This window comes from Cydia fagiglandana, chromosome Z (genome assembly GCF_963556715.1).
Source record: "Cydia fagiglandana chromosome Z, ilCydFagi1.1, whole genome shotgun sequence".
Lineage (NCBI taxonomy): Eukaryota > Metazoa > Arthropoda > Insecta > Lepidoptera > Tortricidae > Cydia > Cydia fagiglandana.
Genome location: NC_085959.1, coordinates 17,779,597 through 17,796,003, shown reverse-complemented (window position 1 = coordinate 17,796,003; position 16,407 = coordinate 17,779,597). Strand labels below are relative to the sequence as shown.

The window sequence follows — 16,407 nt, the reverse complement described above, 5'->3', positions numbered from 1 at the left end:
TAATTTCATAGAATTTTGACGTTTAAAATAACACTTGCACTGCGTGGGCTATCAAAATCGCTGCAGACTTTTCTTGGTCTATCTATAGTGTTTTTTTTGTCTACTTTTTAAAGTCGGACCAAGAATAGTCTGCAGCGGATTTGATAGCGATAGCTCACGCAGTGCGTCATTAATACGACATAATTTCATAGAAGTTTGACGTTTAAAATAACACGTGCACTGCGTGGGATATTAAATCCGCTGCAAACTTTTCTTGGTCTGACTCTACCAACTTTTTACACTGAGGAAGTGCCATAGACAGTTTTTGTTGTGGCCGTCGTGTATTCCACACTTTATGTTGACGTGTTGGTTGACACTTGGTATAGCTGTTTATGGTTTTCTTTAGCAAATGATTTCTTTTGAGTTGTGTTGATTATTCTACAAAAATAGTTATTCTCCGAATATTACTCGAAAAACATGAGTTCTTTCCGTCGAGATAAGAAAGAAGAAGAAGAAGGAGGCGGAAATCTTTTCCAAAACTTGGACAAAACTACACTTATTCAAGAGGCCAGATATTTTAATTCGACGCCAGTTAACCCAAGAAAATGCATTTTAATTTTGTCTAAAATACTATATTTGCTGAATCAAGGCGAGAAACTAACCACTCATGAAGCAACGGACATGTTCTTTGCAACAACGAAACTGTTCCAATCCAAGGATGTGATGCTCCGCCGGCTGGTTTATCTGTGTATCAAGGAGCTTAGTTCCATGGCTCAAGATGTAATAATAGTGACATCATCACTTACCAAGGATATGACTGGCAAAGAGGACTTGTACCGGGCTGCTGCAATCCGAGCTCTGTGCACGATTACAGACAGCACAATGCTGCAAGCCATTGAGCGCTACATGAAGCAGGCCATAGTGGATAAAAATCCAGCAGTGAGCTCTGCAGCGCTCGTGTCAGCCCTACACTTGTCTGGGACTAACCCAGACCTTGTTCGCAGATGGGTAAATGAAGCTCAGGTATATAACTGTTCCAACACTACAAATTTTTTTAATTTTTTTATAATAACGGTACAGGTATCATGACTGTTACCCAATGCGATAGTGTAGCAAATATTTACCTAAGACTTAATACTATTATTTCAAAGAATTATTCAGTGGTTGGCAACCTATTAGCAGCCATGGGCCACATACTTAGTAGTTTAATGAAGTTGATGCGGGCCACACTTTGTTAATATGTGTGACTTTATCAGACATTGTTGTTTGATAACATACAAAACAGCCAGAGGGGCTCGCGGGCCGCAAGTGAAAGCTGCCTGTTGCCGAGAGAAACATAAATTGATGATGGTAACAGGCAGTAGGGATTTAGGGTTCTGTGCCAAAGTTCAGTGTAAAAGGAAAACACTGAACCCCTATAGGAACATTTGTGCTTCTGTCTGTCCGTCTGTCACAGCCTATTTGCTCTGAAACACTGGACCAATGAAGGTGTAATTTGTTACACATGTGCAACTCTCTGTGCCACTGTCTACAGTGGGAATCCGGATATCATACTAATAATTGATAGTTGTTACCTGCTCTGAACTATATTCTCACTAGGGATAAGGGAGTTTTCATACACTTTTTTTAGTAGTAGTTATGCTTATTAATTTAAATTTATCTTTAATATGTTTAGCCATTTTTTCAAAGGCTAATATTCACAGCAGCATATGAATGGTTAATGTTGCAAAGAAATCATACTACTCAACAATTATATTTTCTTATAGATTGATGGAAACAGGCAATATCAGTTGTAATAACAGTCTGCATTCTTATTCACTTTTTTTTTACAGGAGGCAATATCGTCTAGCAATGTTATGGTGTCCTACCATGCACTGGCAGTTGTAGCGGGAGCTCGGCGCAACGATCGGTTGTCCACCGTCAAGCTGGTCACGAAATTGTCTCACTCCCATCTTACTTCGCCATATGCACTGTCGCTTTTGATACGCCAAGCCGCTAAACTCGCTGAGGAAGATCAAACTGACAATACTGAACAACACTTGGAATTCATCGAATCATGTTTACGTCATCCATCTGAAATAGTAGTATATGAGGCTGCTCATGCCCTTGTGAATTTGAGGCAGTCTCCTAGAGACCTCGCGCAGGCTGTATCTGTACTTCAAAGCTTCTGTGGCTCCTCAAAGGCCGCGCTACGTCTAGCCGGTGCTCGGACCTTGGCTAGACTTACAGCCAAACATCCTAATGCTGTTACCACTTGTGCACTGGATTTAGAGAATTTGATAACAGACCCCAATCGATCCGTTGCTACCTTGGCCGTTACGACTCTCCTTGCCACGGGCGCAGAGAGCTCTATTGACCGTCTGATGAAACAAATTTCGAGCTTCATGTCTGAAATATCTGATGAGTTCAAGATCGTGGTAGTCCGTGCCATTCGCCAGTTATGTTCAAAGTACCCAAGAAAACATCAATCTCTCGCGGCCTTTCTGGCAGGTATGCTTCGTGACGAAGGTGGCGTTCAATATAAGACAGCTATAGCTGATGCGATCATTGCGCTTGTTGAGGAAAATCCTGATGCCAAAGAAACTGGTTTGGCACACCTATGTGAATTTATTGAGGACTGTGAACACGTCTCACTGGCTGTTCGTATATTGCACGTATTAGGACGTGAAGGACCAAAGGCTAGGCAACCATCTAGGTACATAAGATACATTTATAACCGTGTGATTTTGGAGTCGGGACCGGTGCGTGCCGCTGCAGTTTCAGCTGTCGCTAAGTTTGGGGCCGTGCGCCCAGAATTGCTTCCTAATGTAAGAGTTCTTCTAGCTCGGTGTCAATTAGATGACGACGATGAAGTACGCGACCGAGCGATATGTTACAGCGCCATTTTAGACTCTGAGGACCGTCAGCTTATTGATGAATTTATAATTAATGTGCCGGTACCAAACATGGTGCTTTTAGAAAGAGCACTTCGGGACCATCTGGCTACTATGCCTGGAGAGCCATTTAATATTGATTCAGTACCTACAGCGGAAGAACCTCAGAAAGTTACGGAATCCCCTGTAGAAATAGAACCTCGGAAACTCATCACGGTTTCTCGTGAAGAGCAGTATGCTGACCAATTAAAGGTGATTCCTGGAGTGGAAATATTTGGACCCTTGTTTAAGACATGTGAGGCAGTTGATTTAACTGAGCCCGAGACAGAGTACAGAGTTCGTTGTGTTAAACACGTCTATGCTCGCCATTTAATACTTCAATTCGAATGCCTTAACACACTCAGTGACCAGGTCTTGGAAAAGGTTCATATACGCCTAGAGCCTGCACCTGGTTACAAGATTCTTGGAGAAGTGGCCTGCGAACAACTTCCTTACGACAAGCAGGGAAGCGTATTCTGTATTTTGGAGTTTCCGCAAAGCCCCATTGAGACGCTCGGTACGTTTGGCGCCACTCTCGAGTTCGTAGTTCGCGACTGTGATCCCACGACCGGACTAGCCGATTCCAGAGAAGGGTACGCTGATACATATCCTTTAGAAGAGGTCGAGATAGGATGTGCTGATCAGTTCCGAACCCGAGCGGCATCCGACGAGTGGGAATCCTCGTGGGACAGGGCGTCAACCGCGGCGGAAGCCTGCGATACATTTGAATTGTCTCAGCGAGACGTGGGTGAAGCCGCCTTAGCCGTTTGTACTCATTTAGGTTTACCTAAAGCGGCCATAACTGGAGGGACAGATGCTGTGAAAGAAATCCGAGGCGGTGGATTGTGGAGGGAGGGCTCCCCGGCGCTAATAAGGGCCCGTCTGGTAGCCGCCCAAGGCACCGTCACTATGCAGCTGGCCGTGCGGTCACCTCGAGACGACATCGCTACTCTTATGTTAGTAGCTGTCGGATAAGCTTCTAAGTTTTTCTGTTAAGTGCTATATTTGTTTATGTAGATTATCTATACAATATTTGCGATATGTAAATATGTATGACTTTTTTTTTGTTACAATAAATATGTATATATTATATTTTAACTAAAAGGATATAATTTTTTAAACCAAAATTTTGAGTTTTATTCGTAACCCCATTCCTTTTGGCAAAAAGTCGTTAATTTGGCAATAAGCCGGAGTTTGGCAGCTAAAGTAGATGGCGTTATACGGTGCCATCTGTTTTGCGATAACTGAGTTAGTCAAACATCAACTTTCGACAATCAATCTATTCTGAAACCCTTTTGAATTGTTTAAAGGTGTCCGTTTAGGACTGAGGTCTTATAACTATAACTATAGACGGTACTTTATTACAAATTGGGCTAAGATTCGAAATTGTAACAGTTGTTAAGAAGATATTTATGATGCAGGATTCCTGAGGGGTTCAATACCTATCGGACGATTTTTAATCTAACATGTAGGATGCGCTTTTTGATTGTATGTAGTACTATTCATTATTCTGTGCTATAACAGGGTGTCCCAAAGTTTTTCAGTAACATAGTCCGCGGCGCACACGTAAGTAAAATCATGTACCTAATCTCGGCGCCCTGACCTAGCTAGGCTATTCGAAACATCTATAACATAGATAAGTTCTTGACACGGTAGGAGGATGGCCTCACGGCGCCCCAGGGCGCTGCGACGCACAGTTTGGGAGCCCCTGACCTATAATGTTAAAGTTTATCTCTTAAAATGTCTCGGTGTCCAAGCCAATTCTTTAATTAATTAATAGGGTTTATAATGATGAACCGGAAAACGGAAGGTATTTAATTTTCTAATGTACTTTATTATGTCATACTAGGTACCAACTAACTTTTAATTACATTAAACGTAACAAGCTATTTCTGAGTATTATTGAACTGAACGTCGACGACTCTCATATTTTTTTTCACTCCCACAAGTGATACAATTATATAGTCCATCTCTCTCATTGGCCACGCCACCCAGCCGGCTCACGTGTTTTTAAGCGTGAACCGTAGTGATGTCAATGATTTGTCGATAAAACCCTGTGAATGGAATAATATTAAAATACTATCGCTGTCGTATCTTTTATTGCTCAACTGCGGAAGTAATATTATGTTTTCCGAGTTACGACTGTATGTATTTATCTATGCTAGTATAAGTACCGAATTATTTTAAACGTTTTAGGCCTCCACTTAATGAGCGCTTTTTCAATGCGCGTTAAAAAAGCGCTTGCATCAGTCCACACGCTAAACTCGATTTAACGACCAACGCTTAAAGTCAAAAATCCAACAACGCTTGATAAAAATTGCCACCGACGTGAATAAATACACATGTATCCATTTGTGTCATTCAAACGCAAAAGCGCTTGTGCGAGTGAGCCCTTACAGCCTACCCTGTAATTTACGAATTTCAACGTGTAAGGTATTATTAGATTGATCTCATTTGTGGGAGAAGACAGGGTGTTAAAAACAGCTCTGCATATTAAAAAATAATATCGACATCGAAAACGATCTATTTTAAAGGTGACAACAATAGTACATTACTACAGAGGCCGGAACAAAAGGGGTTGCCGGCCGAAGACATATAGACGGCCGAGCGAAGCGAGGCCGGATAGGTCTGAGCGCGGGCAACCCTATTTCCCGCCGAGGTATGTATAGTGCTTTTCTCAAACATGCAATGAAATAAATAAAATAAAAAATCCACGAAACCCAAGTTTTATTTATAGAAAAAACTAAAAGTAAACTACACCTAAAATATAACCAACACGTACCTAGGTATATCATTATCACGCGTATGTTTTACACGAGTCGTGTATTTTTACTACCCGTATATTTTCATATATCTTTGATTTTTTCGCCTTGTATCCGTCTGACTGTCGTTTTCGTCACATAAGTTTACATAGTCTTTCATGTTGATATCATGTTGCACATACATCTTTGCTTTATGCATGGATTAAATAAGTATAATTTCCACAGTGTTGACGAATTTGTAGTTACATTCATTTAAAATATGCCACAAAACTGTTTCTAATAAACTGTAAGCCATTTTTCTTACTTTCTCAAATAATAAAATTGCCATAAGCAACCAGATACATACTTCGTCTTTGACTTGGCGGCAGAGACAGCAAGTTATTTAAAATCAATTCTGCTTACGCTGCCAATTCCAACACCTACGATTACAATTAATATTAATTTCATTATTTCGTCGGAACTCATATTAAAGTACAAAAATCAACAACGCACCATAAATCCAATAAAACAGAATTAAAATTTTTCATCTTTACCTCCGTAACAATTTAAAAAAAATTACTACGCGTGTTTGAGTAGACCTTTTTACCGCTAACGTTTAGATGAAATGTTTTTATTTGTGTAAGTAGTTAAATTTATAATTTCTAATTATAGAATTTGGTTCATAATGTATTATTTATTAAGTTCATGTTGATTTCATACAAATAAAACTGCAAATTATAGCAAACATTTTTTTTTTTATTGGCGTAGTGGCAGAGTGTCATTACGAACCATAAAGCAAATACTGCCTCTAGTTTTTTTAATGGATGAATGCCACGATGCTGTGTCACAAATATCTATGAAATGAAAATTAAAAAAGAGGACTTTGCCGGCCTAGGCCTGCAAGACTTGTATGAAATTCCATTAACGACCTTTTGTCCTAGCCGCACCTGAAACGTCATACTTCGCAGCCTATTATAAGGAACATAACATCAATATTTCATTGCATGTTTGAGAAAAAATAATTATACCTTTCTTCTGAAGCGTTGACCTTGCCCCAGTTGGGATTTTTTTACTACCGCGAAACGCGAAAATCGATATTTCGTTATCTGCCTCTTTATCGATCGAAAAGGCAAGAGTGATAAAGGGACAGAAACCGAAGTTTGGATTTTCGAGTTTCGCGGTAGGCTGTGTTTGTGCTAATGACGCCCTCTACGCAGAGTTTTGCGTAATATTTCCTATTATTTCTCATAAATAATTTATTTATAAGGAGTTTTTTATCTCATTATCATACCTAGATTTTATAATTCTGGCTGATTCTAAACACGGCAAGCGGAAAAAGAAATTCGGTATTCATCTCTGAAAGCGTTACGTTTACGTTTTATCGATAATTCCACTTCTTTCTAAGGTATGGCACATCACTACTAAAGTTAAAGTGGCATATATAGAAATACCAATAGCAGCAACAAACACGTTGGCGCGATGACGATTTGCGTTTGGATTTTGTTATTCGCGATTCGGAATTGAGACTAAAATCTGTCAGTTATGTGTTTGACTTCATATCAAGAACATTATGGAGTGCAATAGTGAATAAACTCTAAAGCAGGACAAAAGTTAGAAGTTTATTACAGTTTACTTCCAATCAAGTTGTGGATTGTTAAAATTAATGATTAAAGGTAGGAACTTTTTGCACTTTCCATTGTTAATTTTAATAATATGGTATGGAAAAATTGAAAATAAAACATAGGTACCTACTTAATATGAACTTATAAGTAGTTGACAATAAAAAAAAATAGTTTTAACAGTTTGAGCCATATGAATGCACTGACAAAAAAAAAATTAACTGTAAATTTATTATAATATGCAAATAAATGACCTTTATCTTTAAAATTTGTGCCTAATTGAGCAATTAACAATTATAGCAAATGTCATATATATTTTGACTTAAGGAAATCAGCATAGGCATATTAAGTATATCCCGGCTCGTTAATATACTGGATAAGTATTTCTCTAAGATTCAGCCAACCTTAGAAAGTTTGTCAAGTATAGCAATGTATGGGGACTAATAAATTCCATGACTTTACTCTTTCCGGTCAGACTCTAAAAACGTTTTAAGTTCATGGCAGTGTGGTCAAGTTAAAGTAAAGTAACAATAAAAAAAAAAGAGATGGTCAATTTTATTAAGGTTCATATTTTATTTATTTAAGACTATTTTTCCTTAAATAGTATTTCATTAAGAAGTTTTCTGTTAATATTGTTGTTTATTTTACTATATTAAGGACCCCTTTCGGGTATAGGCCTCCTCCATATCTTTCCACCTTTCTCGGTCTTTTGCCTTTTAATTTTTTGTTCATATGTTCTTCTTATCATGTGAAGGGATCATAACTAGAGTTAGGCCACGAAAAGTTTGCAGCGATTTTGATAGCCCTCGCAGTGCCAGTGTTATTTATATGTCATAATTTCATAGAAGTTTGACGTTTAAAATAATATTTGCACTGCCTGGGCTATCAAATCCGCTGCAGACTTTTCTTGGTCTGACTCTAGATACTATTATGCCAATATCTTCATATAAAGGTTATTATTTAATTATAATTTAAAGCTGGAATTTTACTTTACAGATTCCTTTAACTCAACAACACTACCATGAAATTAAAATGTTGTTCAGTCACAAAAACACAGAATGGTGCTGGTTCTTGGCTGTTGTCATATGTAACTATCACAAATTAAGTAGAAATATTTGCCAGTACACTATTTAAATATAAAAACTAGAGCAAAAACTAATTTCATGCAATTTTTTAAATGCTCCTAACTCTTATAATATTAAAATATTCAAGTAAGGGCATAGCTGTGGCAGGCGTGGCTGTGGTCAAATACCAAATATATTGAATGATCACCAAAAATCATTAATGATCACCAAAGTCTTGAAGACCAAATTAATGCGATATTTTCACCTAATTAAACCACTATGATTACCAAGAAATTTATACATATTACCAAATAAAGTAAACTGACACCAAAATTACTAGCCCCTCCCGCTCAACCCCCTGTGCCCCGCACCACATACCTACCTAACCTAACCTACTTTTCTAATAGCATTTCGTTATGCTACTAGAAAAGTAAGTCAAACTGCTATCAGTTAAGTGGGTTAGGTTAGGTTGGCACTGCGACCCTTACAGAAACGAAATGCTACTATAAGAGTGGGTTAGGTTAGGTTAGAAATGCGATCCTCACAGAACCGAAATGCTCCTAGAAAAGTAGGTTAGGTTATGTTTGAACTGCGACCTTTACAGAAACGAAATGCTACTATAAGAGTGGGTTAGGTTAGGTTCCAACTACGACCCATACAGAAACGAAATGCTACTAGAAAAGTGGGTTAAGTTAGGTTTGAACTGCGACCCATACAGAAACGAAATGCTACTAGAAAAGTGGGTTAGGTTTGCTATCCTATTAAAGCAAATGACTGCAAAATAATCATTCTTCCAGAAACGAAATGCTACTAGAAAAGTGGGTTAGGTTAGGTTTGAACTGCGACCCTTACAGAAAAGAAATGCTACTAGAAAAATGGGTTAGGTTAGGTTTGAACTGTGACACATACAGAAAATAAATCCTACTAGAAAAGTGGGTTAGGTTGATGACACCCTCATATCGGCCCGTGGCAGGACCTACAGGGAGGCCGCCTATGTAGCTACAGCAGGGGTTGCATACGTGGTGCACAGGATTCGGGCGCTAGGTCTGGAGGTCGCACTGCACAAATCCGGGGTTCTGGTCTTCCACGGGCCTAGGAACAAACCACCGGAGGGAGCCCAAATTACCGTGGGAGGAACTTCCATTGCCGTTGGGTCGACGATGAAGTACTTTGGACTCGTTCTCGATGGTAAATGGAAGTTCGAGGAACATTTCCGCCGCTTGGCTCCGAAATTGCTGGCTGCAGCCGGAGCCCTTGGGCGGATACTCCCAAATCTAGACGGTCCAGGGGGAGCCAGCAGGCGGCTTTATATAAGTGTGGTGCGCTCAATGGCGCTTTACGGGGCGCCAATATGGGCGGAAACTCTGAGAACTCGAAGTGCGGCGCTATTGCGTCGGCCGCAGAGGGCCATAGCTCTCAGGGTGGCTAGAGCGTATCGCGATAACTCGCATGCAGCAGCAGGCCTGCTAGCTGGGAGCCCGCCTTGGGACCTTGAAGCCAAGGTTTAGTCCGCGGTCTACTGGCGGGTGTTAGCAGCAAGGAGGGAGGAAAACTGGCGCGCACCTCAAGAAGTTCGCAAGTGGCGGGAAGAAGCACGAGAGGTGCTCTATAAAAAATGGTCGGAGCGTCTGGAGATCCCGGGAGCTAGCCGGGACCTGGTGGCCGCTGTTCGGCCCATTCTAAAAGAATGCAAAGCACGGGGTACCCTCCTTCCACCTCACACAGCTCCTGACGGGGCACGGCTGCTTCGGCTGGTACTTGTGTGAGAGGGTGGGAAGAGAGCCGACGACAGTCTGCCACCATTTTGATGGAAGAGCCGTGGACACGGCCCAACACACGCGTGAGGTATGCCCTGCGTGGGCGGAGCCTCGCGCTGCCCTGGCCGCGGCTGTGGGAGGAGACCTCTCACTGCCGGCGCTAATACGCCGTAGGATCAGCAGTGAGGAGGCATGGGCGGCAGTGACTTCCTTTAGCGTCACCGTTCTGACCCAAAAGGAAGCCGCAGAACGATCGCGCGAGGACGACGCGAACTCGCTTCCTCAGCGTCGAAGGAGGCCAGGTAGGCGGAGAAGAGCCTTCGCAGCAAGGATCATGCCGCCTTAACGGGAACCTACGGGTGATGGGTCGTGAGTTCCATCACTCGCCTGAAGAGGTTCCGAGCTGGAAGGCCCTCAAGTGTTCCGAGGTGCCTTCAGCGGAGTCAGCTGCTAGAGCAGCCCCAAATGATGGGCTCCCATGAGCAACGCCGACGGGGTATCGGAGGTCTACAATAGGGTTGCCATACGTCCCGGTACGCCGGGACATGTCCTGGTTTGAAGCATGATGTCCCGGTGTCCCGGCCCATAAGCAAATTGTCCTGGTTTATAAATCATAGTTATTTAGTAGGGGGCATTGAGACAGACAGACGGCCGGACGGTCAACGAAGTGATCCTATATGGGCTCCGTTTTTTTCCTTTTGAAGTACGAAATCCTAAAAATCTACCTACTATTATCTCGAAAAAATTTCGCGCTCGCTTCGCTCGCGTTTTCATTTAGGTACCTACATTATTTGTGACAGTTAAGTTGAAATTTGGTACGCATATATTATGTCAATCTATAACCCGAAGACGGACATGTAACGTAAATAAAATGAATTTTAAACATAGGGGGCACTTATTGGGGGGTAAATGAGACAGTTAATAAACAAAGTTTTGCAAACTATATGGTGTTATATATCAAGTGATAGAGCTGTGGGAATCTCAAATATATTTTATTAATAATTGTAAGATTAATAGTTTAGAAGTAATTTAAGTAAATAGACAAAAAATGACCACTACCCCTCTTTATCTCCGAAACTACTAAAATTAAAAAAAAAATACTAAATAGTTCCTTACCTATAGATGACAGAAAAACCTATTAGAAATATGCAGTCAAGCGTGCGTCGGACTTATTACTTAGTTTTTGATCGTCCCTTACGGGTCTTTTTTAAACATTTCACTCACGTTTCACATCAAAATATACATTGTTGAAAATTGTGTAATGTACGGAACCCTTGGAAGGCGAGTCCGACTCGCACTTGACCGGTTTTCTTTAAATGTCCCGGCCTGAGCCCCCACACTTATGGCAACCCTAGTCTACAATCGAGTTCCCGAAACCCCGCCAACAAAGCGCGCGGCGGAACACCCCAGGGGGTTTAGTCTGTGGAAGTCGGACATACCCACTGAGCTTCTCCCGGGCCAGTGGGATAAAGGATTCCCCCTGGGTCACCAAAAAAAAGGTTATAATTGCGACTTTTTGAGAAATAAAATGCTACTAGAAAAAGGTGACGAAGTCGATTAATTTTATATTAATTAAGTGGAGTCATTTGCTTTAATAGGATAGCAAGATTTCAAAATTTGCTTATAATTTTACATTAAAATGGAGTTCTAATTTTGGTGGTCGTTTACTATTTTTGGGTTTACAATGATTATTTTGGTGTCATTTTCTTTAATAGGATAGCAAGGTGTAAAAATTAGGTTATCATTTCACATTAAAATGTGGTTTGAAATTTGGTAATCATTTACTATTTTTGGTTTAATAATTATTAGTTTGGTACGAGGTGAGCGAAGTCTGCCTGATCTTACGATCGGCCGCCGACATATACACGATATAATCTGTTTGTATACTGTATATGTATATATATTTCTTTCATAAATATTTCCTGTAAGAAATAATAATATGTTGTTTACTGTTACCTGTTATGTTTTCATGTTTATCAGACTTCGACATTCCAAAAGGAGGAAAGTCTTTTTTATCGTTTGTTACCTCAGACTTCGTAATGTCTCCTAGTACGGCCTCGTAAGCCTAGAGGGCCTACCGCGAACCACGTTTTGGGCCTAAGTGGTAATAAAGGCTAAAGAAAGTTGTATTTCATCGACAGGAGTGGCAAAATAATCAGATGCAAATTTTGAGTTGTTTCCTTTTTGGCCGATGTTTATATAATATTTAATAGTGTTCATTTGGATCTGCTTTGTAATGTTTTACAGTTACAACATTAACCCTCGTGCCTTGAAACCACTTGAAACCCTCGCAACGCACAAGATTCAATTATCAAACCACCCGCTATGCTACTAATTACTAGTATTACTAATCCCGTTTCGACAAGTAAAACACTTTAGCATCGTCACTTTAGCGTCATACCTATAGCCATTCTATTAAAGGTGTTACGTGTTCGCGAGAACCCACGCCGCGCCGCTCCGACGTAAAGGTCGCAGGTCGCGTGCAGTGTGTCAGGACAACGTGACCAGCTAGGGCTGAGAGGGTATTGAATGCCCTGCGTCACAAAGTCATGTGCTGTTGGCGACGCTTTGTTTTAACACGTTTTTACTTAGCTTTACGTCTGTACAGGTTGGGTTTTTAATAGGGCCGGGTTACGAGTTACAACTGTTACAAGATCCCGTGATGCTACGCGAAAATGGTCTTAGGACACATCCCCTAACTTTTTAACTGACGACGATTGGATTAGATTAGATTATGGAAAAAACGGACAGCTTACAAAATCGATAATTTTGATTTTAAAAATGTTGATGTGTAGAGACGACACGATTCTATTTCCATCCAGGATCAAAAAATTCTTAAAGACCAACCTAGATTAGGGCACTAGAAAATACGAGCGAAGATAAATAAGAACGAAGGAATTTTACGTAAACGGGGCATTGTTTTGGCTACGTACTTACTTTATTTTTCACTTATTATTCACGTTAATATTTCTAATCGTTTTTAGATACAAATAACTAAAGATTAGTGCAAAAATCGGTATGTTTCAACCCTAGCAAGTAGGTCCTATATATTTATTTAAATAAATTAATTAAAAAGATCCTAATTAATGACATGACATGTGTCAATTAAATATGTAAATAAGTTTGTAGGGTTGGCACTGATAAAAATATTCCCTTTCTATGATTTTGTTTTACTTTCTTAATCTAGCTTTACGATTGTACTCGTAGATCACTCAGTCTCTAGAAATGTTCCACCCTGTATATGTATTACCAGTACCTAGTAGGGTAAATCGTCAGTAACTCGCGTCCTTATATACTAAAAATAAATTCTGCTGACCTATAAACAGAATTCATTTTAGTAAATATAAGGTTTCAGTAACTGCCCACCTTATACTTAAAATAAATTCTCTTATTTTTAGTATAAGGTGGGAGTTCTTGAAACCTTATAATAAAATGAATTCTGAATAGAATATAGTACGTAGTAGTAGTAGTAAACTCTTTATTGTACAAAAAGACATATTAAAAATAACATACAATTAGTAAGAAGTACAAAGGCGAACTTACCCCTTTGAGGGATCTCTTCCAGTTAACCTTAGTATGGGTGAATAGAATTCATTTTATGTATAAGGCGGCCAGTTATTAAACAGTGGCCAGTTATTGACGAATTACCCTAATTGGGCAAAATAGATGCTTTCCGCTGGTATATACTCGCCAGGTCTGTACCAATAACCGCTGTTTTTGTGGTAGGTACTTCCCGTATTGGCTTATACAGCCATGAAAAACGTCGCCCTGCCTGACACTGTTTGTATAGTCTGCAATAGACTGAAAGGCCTATGATGATGATGACTACCTACTGAGCAACCCTGCTGAGTGAAAGTGACAGTCCATTTCCAACGACAGCTGCATTACTGTTCATTTTATTATGGAAATTGACAATGACAGCGACGCGTTCAGTACCTGTAGTGCAGCTGCGATTAGAAATGGAATGTTACCATTACTGTTGTTCTTCGAACGTATTGAACGTTTGTATTTTTTGTCGGCAGATACACAACCGAATTTATTATGGACAACCTCGATGACTCCGAGAACAATGCCAAAGTCTCGGATTCAGCTTATTCTAACAGCTGCAGCAACAGCCAATCTAGACGGAGGTAATGTATTTTTTCTACTCCCGTACTTTTATTTGTCATTTAAAGGGTCGTGCACACATCTTTAAAACCCTACCTTATGAGGTACCTTATAGTTGTGAGGACAAGTCTTTAGTCTATTCTCCAAAAAAGAATTTGTGCATACACGCAGTATCTTTTTGAAGATTTTACGATACTTCGTGTAATGACCACTTAAAAAATATTGAATGAAATACAGTGTTGCCAACCTTATTTTAAATGTCATCTCTGACAAATAAGTGAACCATAGACTTTTTTTTTAAATTTTATTCATTCATTCATTCTTTTCCCGCCCATACCCTCCATTTTTGCTACTTATTGATTTAAAAATATTTGTTAAATTTACAATTTTATTTCAAAGTAAGTGCTTGGTCGTAGAAAAAGTATTGTATGCAGCGTTGTTTAACTGAGTCAAAAAATACTCGTGGCATCTTTAATAACAATTTTCGGCTTCGCCTCAAATTGTTACTCACGCCACTCGCCTTTTTTGACCTCTCTTAAACAACGGATGCATAAAATACTATTTATCCAATGTTTGACTTTGTTCGGGTGAATCGTCACTATTAACGACTTAGGCCCACTTGCACCATCCCACTAATCCGGGGCATGGACCTAACCTAACCTAGGTTAGTCCATGCCCGGGGTTAATCGGTTAAACCGTTAACCTAGTGTCAAATTGTACTGGTAACCATGGTAACTTCAGGTTTAACCGGTTAACCCCGGGTTAGTGAATGGTGCAAGTGGTTTTTAGAGTATATATTATGTAGACAAATCGTAATGCATCTTATGTGGAGCAGACAATTGATTTACTACATAGTAAACATTGATACACAAAAATTAAATCTTGATCCACCCAATTAGCACAAAATAAATATTTACTTTTATTAGGTAGTAAAATGAGAATCATTAATTAGTTAGTAACAATATGTTTTAAATAATACATTTCATTGTGCAAGTTAAATATATAAAACAGATCCGTCATATACCTAAGAAAAGATTATATGGATAATTGGGTGGAAAGGATTTAACTGATTTAACCCTTAACTGTGCTGACAGATGAAAAATAACAATTGAATTTGAAGGGCCACGATTTTGATAATTAACACACGTAGTGCAAGTGTTATTTTAAACATCAATCTTCTATGAAATTATGCTATCAAAATCGTTGCAGACTTTTCTTGGTCTCACTTTATTAACTTTTACGTTGCCGAAGTTGCGGACGGAAGAGCTATTAAATAAAAATGTATTTTTGTTTTATGTAGATAATTGTGTTATTTTTAACGACTATAGCTATAGATGGACTGGATATTAAAGTAAATCTTGAAGTAGTTTGCGGTTCGCCTATGGCGATGCGCAGGGAGAGCAGCTCTAAATATGACCCCTTTGTTACGTCACAAGACGCCCCGACATCGGTATCTGCCGGTGGCATTAAATAAAACTCAGTTCTAAGAGCTCGCATGGCTTTGCACGTTTTGCTTACGCGAATGATACCAGACCTCACGTTGTTAATCCTTTCCTACTTATAGTAAGCCTTAGGGTAACATTCCATTTCTAACCGCAGCTGCACTACCGGCACTGAACGCGTCGCTGTCATTGTCAATTTCCATAGTAAAATGAACAGTAATGCAGGTGTCGTTGGAAATGGACTGTCACCTGTAGGGTAACATTCCATTTCTGACCGCAGCTGCGCTACTAGTACGAACGCGTCGGTGTTATTGTCAATTTCCATATTGGTAAAATGAATGGTAGTGCTGCTGTCGATGGAAATGGAATGTCACCTTTATATATTTTTATAAAGTAGTTCCTTACATATATATAGGTAAACGGACAGCGCACAGCCTAAACGTTGATATCTGTACTTAACATGTTCTTCAAAAGTTGCTCCTTACGAAAGGATTTTTTGAAATTCAACATCTTAGGGGGTAGATAACACTTTCGGTGCCGGATGCCCCGATTCCACACACATACGTGTTATTGGCAGTGAATGTGTTAAATTATCGTATATTATTAGGTACCTACGTTTATTTATTACATACGCGGACGAAAGGTAGAGTGTCTATGTAAGTGAAGAAACCTCTAACTACGTAAAGTATGTAAATAGGTACGCATTTTTTCTAAAGATACGATTTTCTACAGTTAACATCAAATAGATAGGTAATGACATGCAATGACCCAATATATCATGATATC

General features: G+C 39.6%; 2 protein-coding genes across 2 annotated transcripts in view; both read left to right on the top strand.

Moving 5' to 3' along the window:
- Nucleotides 1–368: 368 nt before the first annotated feature.
- Nucleotides 369–3,924, top strand: LOC134679090 (coatomer subunit gamma-2-like). Its single transcript, XM_063537934.1, has 2 exons — nt 369–1,002; nt 1,812–3,924. The coding sequence occupies exons 1-2, from the start codon at nt 457–459 to the stop codon at nt 3,864–3,866; spliced, it is 2,601 nt and encodes an 866-aa protein (XP_063394004.1). The 5' UTR covers nt 369–456; the 3' UTR covers nt 3,867–3,924.
- A 3,173-nt stretch (nt 3,925–7,097) lies between these two features.
- LOC134679454 (period circadian protein) overlaps nt 7,098–16,407 on the top strand; it is a 49,813-nt gene continuing 40,503 nt past the window's right edge. The window contains exons 1-2 of the mRNA XM_063538367.1: nt 7,098–7,305; nt 14,095–14,202. Of these exons, the coding sequence (XP_063394437.1) occupies nt 14,114–14,202 (89 nt within the window). The 5' untranslated portion in view covers nt 7,098–7,305; nt 14,095–14,113. The remainder of the gene's footprint in view (nt 7,306–14,094; nt 14,203–16,407) is intronic.